Here is a 9429-nt window from a genome sequence, read left to right as displayed (position 1 = left end):
AAACCAGCTGGTTATCAATCTTGATCCAGTGGAAGGTGAGGCTGAAAATCCTATCTACCTTGATCTCCCTGAAGGAAATGAGGACAATCCGATTGTCTTATAAGGTACGTACGAGCTTTCATAATTTTTCTGTACGAACACCAGCACTGCCTAGGGGTACGGGCTGTGTACTTCACCTGAGCATAGCTTGCACCTTTACGTGGTGCTTAGGATGAGTAGCCAGTCGGTGAAACTCAGCAAGCTATCGTGCATATGTAATCAGTTTCTGCTGGCAGAATCTGGGCTGGTACAAACACGTTACGTGTTAAATACGTTTTTGCCCTTTTGTTCGAACAGTATGCCGTAATTACGTTAACGAACAACCACGAATCGAAGGTCTTGATCTCCTAACTACGGTCTGTATAGGCAATATTATACCTTTTCAAAGGCTTAAAAAGAGGGTTCTCGATGAACAGGAGATATCCCTGCCATACAAACGGTGTAAAGCATCAAACAGACAAGTAAACGAGCGAGGTGCTGAACATTGATTAGTAAGTAGGAACCTCCTCCGGTTGACAGTGTGAATATCTAAACACGCCTCGGATGTGGCGCAATCCTGTCTTGGCAGGCCATTAACCACTAGCCACCCATGACATCCCATCCTCCCTCTATCAATTCCACCATCACAGAACGTAAAGATCCGGGACCCGGTATCATATACTTAAAATCCCTTGCAAATTCTACATTCGCGCAGCAAAGGAAAAGCAAAGAAGGAGAACAGAACCGACCATGGTTTGTTCCAAATGCCAAAAGAAGCTAAAAGCCACCGAACTAGCCACGCCAGGCGTAAAGCGCAAGAGTGAGATGTATTACGGCTCGCCTTCCACGTCGCTAGGTAGTGGTGGTGGCTCTGGTAGTGGCTCCGGTACTTCAGTAGCGAACAAGACCAAGGCTACACTGGGAAATACGGGTGTTTCAAAGGTGCGCCACCGATCTTGGAGGTCATGTCTATAGCTGCCTAAGGGTGGTCTGGAGAAGTGAGTTGGAGGGTGCTAATGTTGGTTGGGCAGAACAAGCTCCTCAGCGCAAAAGCGAAGAACCCCTATGCGGCGTACTCATCGTCTTGCGATATGTGCAAGGCGAAGACAGAGCAAGGGCGGAAATATTGTCAGCGGTGTGCGTATCAGAAGAACGGTAAGTCGGGTCCCCTTTCATCATTCAGTGAAGAGTTTGCATATTAGAGTCATCCTTTTTACTGACGGATACAGCGTGTCCAATGTGTGGGAAGAGTTTGACGGGGAAGTCGGCGAAGGATCAGCCTGTCGTGCAGGGGCAGAAGTTTAATTTGAAATGATGCTTGGTGATAAACCTGGGCGTGTTCTTTCTGGCTGTTTTCCTTTTCTTGGATATTGGTTTTACGGCGTGACCTGGCGTACAGATGGGACCGATACTTTGGGTGTGAATGCATATTGAATCAAGGGGATAAATATTGATGAGCTAGTTATACATGACATGATAAACTCGAATATATGCAGATTTGAGCCGGATTATCCTACATCTTCCGAATTCTTCAACAATTCGCTGTCGACCCCATCTACCCCTTCACTCGAGTAATAAGAACGCTCCGCAGCTCCATTACCGCTCAGCGAGCATGTTCTTGATGGCAGCGTAGTACGGCGGCAGGACGTACTTCGCAATCTCCTCCTTAGCAAGCCACTTGAAGTCCTTGAGGTTTTGCACATTGGCAGAAAGATCCGCCTGGCCGGCCATGATGCGTCCTTTCATGAAGAATGTCTTCTCTCCGGCTAGGGTAGCGCCCGTCGTCTCGTCAATCTTGGGCTTGCGAGCGTTGTACACGTAGTGGCCGACAGGGTGGTATCCGACCATAAAGGTGTTCATGTTCACACCGGCAGATTGTTCAAGGGTACGTTCAGCGGCCTATTGAACCAATATTAGCAAGCACACGACACAGCAAGTGGGGTACACAGCATACCGATCGAAGGGTTTCACCAGAAGCGACAGGAGAGCTAGGAAGCTTCCAGTATCCCTCCTTGTGTTGAACAAGCAGGTACAGGGTCCTCTGAAGAGCCCGATCCAGACTCTTGGTGTCACCCTTCTTATCCGCCTCCGTTACCCGGGGATGCGGCCTGGGGATTTGCTCTTGCTTGCTTGTATCTTGAGACGTGTTGTTGGCAGTGCTCTCGGCATCCGAAATCAACGCCTCAACAATATGTTCCGGTTCCGACTCCTTTTCGCCCATAAGCAGTTCATCGTTCCACGCCTCCTTACCGTACGCATTGTACTTGCCAATATCACGCGCAGCGGTCTGGCGCTCTCGGACCTTACGCTTCCAATCCTCGTCCAGGGGCGTTCCGCGCTTAAAGTAGAAGTATTTTGTAAATGGGAGCGCCAGTCGCTCGTTCAGACGCTTCTGGTAGAAGTAGTACGCTTTCTCAAAATCGGTGAGGTCGCGTGTGATTTGGGGTGGACGGGACAGGAGCACGCCGGCATTGATAGTATAAGTCGGGCTCACAACCGGAAATGTAGATGAGGTCGACGAAGAGGGTTTAGGGGAGATGGGTGTAGCCGCGGAGGCATAGTTGCGGCGGACAAGTGTCTCTTGACAGCTGCTGCACACTCGCTGTTCGGCGATCGAAGGCCCTGCAATTCGACATCAGAAGAGATTCAATAAAAATAAAGCCTAATGGCACTTACGCAGTATTGAGGCTATGCGCCTGGCACCATTGGATCCTGAAGACATCTCCAAGTGGCTGTTAGTTTGGTCGTAACAGGCTCCTACGGTCCCTTCAGCAAGTCTCGAGAAAAGTCGTCGGTCACTGTTTTCCCGTCCCCGTCGGGCCTGACTAGCCCAAAAACAGCTAGTGGCCCACGTGATCCATTCATCCTACTTCTACCCAAATTTCCCGCTGCACTCAATCTTTTCTTTTCTTCCTTCTCACAGCACCATCCTTATCGTCACTGCGTTCAGTTTCTTCTACAACCAGTCGATCATTCATTGCGGTGCTCAGAGAGAGTGCTTGCAGCTGATTTCGCTAGCGGTACCTTCTTGAATCCAAGGTGTACTGTTAGATAGATGCTGCGCACATCCCAATTGATCGCTTCTTATTTTGGAGATTTTACTAAGCGCTATCGTAGATGGTTTCCAAGTTGAGCTCAAGTAGTACATTAGTTACGGATTTTGCAACGTTCTCGCCCATACGGCAAACCTCTTTGGTTCCGAAGACGCGTAAATTATTGCCGTACACTCTCCAGAATTGAAAATTCGGTCTGGGGATCAAAAGTCCTTTCTGGGCCAGTCGTATCTCTGCACGGCTTTGCTCGCTCAAGGCCCCACCGCTCCTTTCGCTTTCATCGACCACGAACGGGCTGGCGAGTCCGTTGCTCGTCTCTTCAACCTGCAGGTGGGAAAATTGGTTGTTGAAGCCGTATTGTGCCGCCATCAAAGATGTATTTGAGAGTGATTCTCAGACCTAACTTGACTTCCGCTCCCAAGCTAGGCTGACAGTTTGATGAATATTTGCGCCGTGAGTAGACTGTCGTACCCTGCTTCATGGTCGATTTTCTCTATTTCGTATGGCGAAATGACGATGTATGCCTAAAGAGGTCATTCTCATCGCCAGGTATATATGGCGTCACCCACTCATTTCGGGTTTAGATATTCCCAGTAGACTGTCATTGATCTCCTGTAAAGAATATATGGGGTTGATGGACCCGCAGTCATGTGTAGCAAGGTACTTGGTATCGATGAGAATAGGAAAATGCTTGTGCACCATGGACTGAAAATCCTCTACATGGTCCGGGAGGGGTCCAAAAAAGCAGCGGAAGAAGTTAACCAGATCGGTGAAGATGTTGTGACCAACAAGAATAGGTCGGTGGGCGTTGAGGCGTGCCTTGAAGTTGTCAACAAATTCCTGGAGTGATTTGCCCTGCTCCGTTGGTGCAGTGTTGCCTCTGACGCCGCGGAAGTACTTGGGATTGAGATGCGTGAGATCACCCCCAGCCAGGGCTTCGGCGATCCATTTGAAACGTGTGCTGCCGAGCTCGTTCTTGACACCACTGGACCCTTTAGTCCCGGACAGCAACTTCGCGTCTCTCGTCATAGTCAATAATCTGTACGAATCCAGGCCGTCCGATGATGACAAAGTCTGGATTCTCTACTTCGACAAGTTGGTGGACCAGTCTCTTTTGAAACCTGTTCAAAATTGACGGCACGGCGTCTAGTGTCTGGGTCTCCTTTTGGCGAGAAGGTGGCGGGATGTTGAGGTATCTATCGCGCTTCTATAAACTGATTAGCTAGGTCAACATCTAAGAGTCGAACATAAGAGTTGAACTTTTACATTACCGAGCGCAAGCCATTCGTCTATGAGCTTCCGGACGAGTTCCAAAAATGCAATAGACTCATAAACGGTCTCGTCAACGTCCATTGAAGTCAGCACTGGTGCCATTTTACATCTTTCTTGGGCCTCGAGATGGCTCGTGCTTCCTCTTCTCTTGATACGTACGTTACGCCCGTTCTGTACAAGGCGTTCGTATCAAGCTTGTGCTCCAAAAAGAACTCAATCGCTGCATGGAAATCAGTCCAGTGAATACAATTCGAGCGTACATACCGCTGCTCTGGAATAAACAGTTTCTCTCGACGTCCAGCGTACGATCAATGATTGGACTGAGGTAGAGGTTATATGGTTTCAAAGTATACTTCGCTAGAGCCAGTCAAAATCATATTTCTCGGGAGAGCTCAGAAAGAATGCAGATAATCTGACCTGCCTCAACATCCTCCTGACAAAAGGTCAAGCCAACTTGGAGTATTTGGTACTTGTCCGCACATTTCTTCAATTCCTGGTATCTGTGCTGTAAGCTATGTGGTGGCCCAGCTCCAGTTGTTCCCTGTGCAGCCAATGCAATGCCGGAGAACTCGAAATCAATAGCGACAAAAGCAGAAGATGCGAGATCTTCCAGCATCCGTGCTAGGTGGAAAGGGAATGTCTGCGCAGTGACGTCCATGTCGATTTGTTTTTAGTAGTTCTCTTGCTCTTTCTCTTTCTTTCTCTCTTTCTTTATTCCTGATGCTAGTCCGAAGATTAGTGGGATAATGATATCAGCAAGTAATACCCCAGGGAAGAAGTATTTGAATAGAGAAATATTGGAATAGTATATTAGAAGGATCTAGCATGAAATGACAAGAGTGCGTCATAGAATATATTTTGCTTGGCGATGATTAATCAGTGATTATTGCTGCGTATATTGCATTTCAGGAATCAGCTGCTTTGATGGCCGAGCCCAAGCTGTCGCCCAAACCAGAATAGAGGTGCTACCTTGAATGAGGTGTTTGATGAAGTGTGCTGATTGTTTGACGCCAAGCACGAAATCTGGAGAATCCCGTGACGAGCGACGTCCAGCCAACCCCAGAGTGAGGTGAGTCTTGAGGCCGAGCCGAGGGACAAACGACCAACAGGAGCCGCCGCTCGGTCTCTGTCACTCCAAACTGCCGCAGCTGTAGTAACTCACCTTCCAACCAAACACAGAATACTTTGGAGTAGCTTCAATTGTTCATCTATTCCAGTCATAACCTCACATCTGCAGCGCCTGCCTCCATCGACTGAGTTTCCACCTCATCTTCCCCGAATACCCCATCTCTGGCGATCATGGCCGACGACACATCCGCCATGTCGGCGTCCACGACCGCGCTCTCCCCATCGAAGCTCTGCTCAAGAACCTACAAAAAAGCCTCGCAGCTCTTCTTAACCCGTCGATTACAAGAAGCTCTTGTCTCTCTAGAGCCGGTGATTACGGCTAAAGGCAGCAATGATGATCAGGAAGTCAATGGGCCCAGCTTGCCGCCAGTTGCTACGGTTCCAGCCACCTGGCGGATCAAAATATGGAATCTGTACATCACACTACTGAGCGCTATCATCGATCTGGGCCCAGAAGAAGGAAAGAAAGTAATCGGACAGAAGGAATGGAAGGACATCTCGACGCAAGTTCGCGATGGAAGCATCTGGGAAAGGGTTGTGCAGATCGGCTATCAAGGGCGAGAGGGGTCAATAGATGCAGAGGTCGTATATAACCTGTGAGTGACACGTTCAAACGTGCCATGCTAAATACTAACAAGCTGATCTACTCAGGGGCACTCTACTTCTGAACCATTCTCCTTCGCAAATCATTAACCAGCAACGACTCGAAACCTACCTCTCCTCTTACGGGCAACCGAATCTCGATATCGAAGAGCACCTGAACTCACCCACCAGCTCTCAGCGACATCGCCTTCGTAACGGCGGCACAGATACACCGAAAGACCTTGCCGCACGAGTTCGACTGATCGAGCTGTTTACCCTCCATGTACTCCCGAGAAACGAAGAGTGGGACTATGCCGAGGAATTCATCAATTTGAGCGAGGTTCTCGACGAGGAGCGTAAGGAAGTCTTCATGCAGACGCTGGAAGGACTCAAAGAAGAGAAAGAACAAGGCAAGCTACGTGCTGCAGCACTACAGCGCGAAAAGGACGCCGAGTTAGAGAGACAAGCACAGGAAGCAGAACACCAAAGAGCAGAGGAGGCCGCGGCCGCAGAAAGAGCCGCTCAACAAAAGAACCACAAGATGAGTGGCAGTGGGGTGGATTACGGGATTGAGAAAAATCATCCAAATGGGAGCATCAGAGGCAAAAAGGGCGAGAGGGTAGGCAGCAGCAAAGCCGGATCGTCATCACGGACGGCTCTGTCCCCCCCCAGCTCGAAGAACGTCAAAAAGCCGGAGAAGCCTGAGACTCAGGCGAGACAATCACGAGCGCTGGCCGCAGCGCTCCAAAACCTCGTGCAGTACTTGGGCACGTCAATATCCAAGAACCCTCTTTCGTTCTTGAGGTTGCTGCTGTTCCTCTTGGGTATTATTTTTGCCCTGAATAGACCAAATATCCGTGAGCGGATCAAGAGAATTGCTGGGTCTGGCTGGCAAAAGGTCCGGGGCACTGTCGGGATGGGCGTGAAGGTGAGCTATATTTGATGTATTTATTGTCTTCTCATCGCGTTCTTGGACCATTCAGACATGGCCCGTTATATATATCCTTCGGTCTGTAAATCTAACCACGCTCCGCGAATGCCGCAGTAATGAAATGCTATGAAAATGTCTTTCGGTATTTAATTCAGATGAACAATCTCTTGTGCAATCCTTGTAATATGGTATCACGTGTCAATCAAGTAGCATCATGAAGACTTAAGTCACTCGTACTCGTTCACCTCTACTCTTTTGACTTATCTGTTACCTCTGAGAGGGAAGCAGATGGCGGCTCACTCCCTCCATCCTCTTCGCATTCACAACGCCGACCATTCCTTCGTTTCCACCACCTGAACGCATGAACGAAAAAATGTGCTACGAACAGCTGCTCTGTCGTATACAGCAAAACAGGCACAGATGTCTTCGCTTTGATGTACAAGTCGACGGGCGCCCACATTGCGTATAACAGCGGAATACCCAGAGCTGTGCTCTTCGCCGGTCCGCAGAAGCATACGGCGATAGTTTCTTCGACGGACATCTGTTTCAGGACCTGCCACCGGCCGAAGGTTGTTCGAACGCAGAGGCCTTGAGGCGGTCGAGATATGAAAAAACACACGGCTGTTAGGAACAGGTAAAGGGCAACATTGAATAGTACGACGAAAACGATGCTTTCGGTCGAAAGGCCCTGGAGCGCCCCTGTTGCGAAGCAGGAGGAGAACGTTGACCTTGTGTAAAGTGTGAGGAACTCATTCTAATCTTCTTCCTGACCTCTACCAAACTTACCAGATCATAAGAAGCAAACAGAATGATCCAAGTTTCGCAAGTTTATACTTCTGGATTATATTCCCTGTTTTCTCGGGCCACAAGAACCTCACCAGTTGTCCAACAGCGAGAGGCAACAGCACGGCCAGACCCAGTTGCTTGAAAACGTCACGATACATGGCCGTGAGATCCTCATCCTGGTCTCTCCATGCATCGAACTCTTTTGAAGCCGGTAGCAGTGTTACCGTCCACCCAGCTGTTACAAACGGGCCCAGAATGTTAGCAATAAGCACCTCGGCCAACGCAGCCGCATCGTCCCCTCCAGCCGACCTCGTCATGACCACATTCGACGCGATCGTCGTCGGGATACAAGCGGTGAATATGTATCCTGCCAGCACAGCGCGATCAATGCGTTCAGTCTTGTCGCTAGCGAGAATAACATGTACAACAGCGAGGACAAGCGCTGGAATAAACAGGAACGAGGTAACTTGGACGAGGAGGTGAAGGCGCCAGTTGAAGAGCTGCCGCACGAGCTTATCCTGAGGAATACTAAGGCCCGATATTAAGAAGACGATTGCGACGGCGCCATAAAGGATGCTGTATTCCGAACGAATTATGCCGCCATGTTTGGCGACGTTGGGAAAGAAGTATCCAAGCAGGCAGGCGACACCGATGCCAATAATGAGCCATTGATGGAGGATAAACAAGGCAATGCGATTCCATGCCGGTTGTGGGGTGCTCATGGCGCCTATATTAGGCTCGTCTAGACATCTAGGCTTTACCTATGTGTCTGCTCAGGCTATTTGTCTTATCATGATTTTATGGGAATGATGAGCATTCGAGTTGGAGACCTGAGATCGGAGAAGATGCCGATGCGAGACGATAAACATTGATAGGGAGAACGATTGACCGACGCGCCAACTGCTTTACTCTACATTCAACATTCTCTCGCTACCCTCTAGCTTGTCCTCGATAATGCTGCTGGGTTTGCAAATACGGACGTTCGTTTCTAGGGAATCGCGCTCCTTTGTGCGCACCGTTCATCAAGACGCAGCACCGGCACACAGCCGCCATGACTGGGTATCCTAGTTTCACCAGCACTGCTGCGTAAACCTACAAAAAAATTGATTGCCGATAAGATCAACTTTAACCTTATCAATGATCGAGGCTATTGGGTTATCTTGTTTTGCCTGACAGATCAGGCATGACGTGGAAAAAGTCTGGATAAAACATGTGCCGATGCCTCAGGTTACCACGACGAACTCGCAGGCTCGCATTTACTCCGAAGGGCTGCTTCTTCATCCCCTTATCAATCATCTGCTGATGTATTGAGCTGCACTGCAAGCTTTGGACTCCATTTGCACTGTACTCGCTCTGCGCCTTGTGCTCCGTCCAGCATCAGCAGCTGTCGACGTGTGGCCACCCGTCGGCATTCCCCAGTGCGGATTTACCTCGGCATGAATGGAGCAACGTCATTCTTCCTGGAGCCCGGATTCTCCCGCCTTCAGCATCCATTCACCCCTTGCGGTGGTCACTTGACATAGAAATGGAGCTGAATAGCGCGAAATCACAAGCTAGAGCATGGAAGCTCCTACATCCCAGCTATCCTGTCGAGCAACAGCACTTTCACATGCAGAATTATGGTGTATCTTCCAGGCTAAGTTCAGATGGCATATTGCT

General features: G+C 49.4%; 4 protein-coding genes across 4 annotated transcripts; 2 read left to right on the top strand and 2 right to left on the bottom strand.

The window, feature by feature from the left end:
* Positions 1-666: 666 nt before the first annotated feature.
* Positions 667-1474, top strand: BDW70DRAFT_54824 (cysteine-rich PDZ-binding protein). The gene is made up of 3 exons (XM_073744263.1): positions 667-960; positions 1050-1173; positions 1248-1474. The coding sequence occupies exons 1-3, from the start codon at positions 769-771 to the stop codon at positions 1331-1333; spliced, it is 402 nt and encodes a 133-aa protein (XP_073595893.1). The 5' UTR covers positions 667-768; the 3' UTR covers positions 1334-1474.
* A 140-nt stretch (positions 1475-1614) lies between these two features.
* Positions 1615-5001, bottom strand: BDW70DRAFT_150498 (CAF1 family ribonuclease; the record flags this gene model as incomplete). Its single annotated transcript, XM_073739167.1, has 10 exons — positions 1615-1917; positions 1973-2640; positions 3200-3312; positions 3504-3564; positions 3641-4040; positions 4078-4278; positions 4338-4473; positions 4503-4563; positions 4608-4700; positions 4761-5001. The coding sequence occupies 10 exons, from the start codon at positions 4999-5001 to the stop codon at positions 1615-1617; spliced, it is 2277 nt and encodes a 758-aa protein (XP_073595892.1).
* Positions 5002-5490: 489 nt separating this feature from the next.
* On the top strand, positions 5491-7103 carry pex26. Its single transcript, XM_073744262.1, has 2 exons — positions 5491-6067; positions 6123-7103. Exons 1-2 carry the CDS (start codon positions 5643-5645, stop codon positions 6994-6996), a joined length of 1299 nt encoding a protein of 432 aa, XP_073595891.1. The 5' UTR covers positions 5491-5642; the 3' UTR covers positions 6997-7103.
* Positions 7104-7231: 128 nt separating this feature from the next.
* Positions 7232-8553, bottom strand: BDW70DRAFT_168361 (uncharacterized protein; the record flags this gene model as incomplete). Its single annotated transcript, XM_073742446.1, has 2 exons — positions 7771-8553; positions 7232-7712 (listed from the first exon to the last, which is right to left on the bottom strand). The coding sequence occupies exons 1-2, from the start codon at positions 8490-8492 to the stop codon at positions 7232-7234; spliced, it is 1203 nt and encodes a 400-aa protein (XP_073595890.1). The 5' UTR covers positions 8493-8553.
* Between the last annotated feature and the right edge of the window lie 876 nt (positions 8554-9429).

Source organism: Aspergillus foveolatus, assembly GCF_047715535.1.
Source record: "Aspergillus foveolatus strain CBS 279.81 unplaced genomic scaffold BDW70scaffold_25, whole genome shotgun sequence".
NCBI lineage: Eukaryota > Fungi > Ascomycota > Eurotiomycetes > Eurotiales > Aspergillaceae > Aspergillus > Aspergillus foveolatus.
Note: the sequence above shows the minus strand (reverse complement) of the source record. Positions and strands in the feature narration are given on the sequence as shown.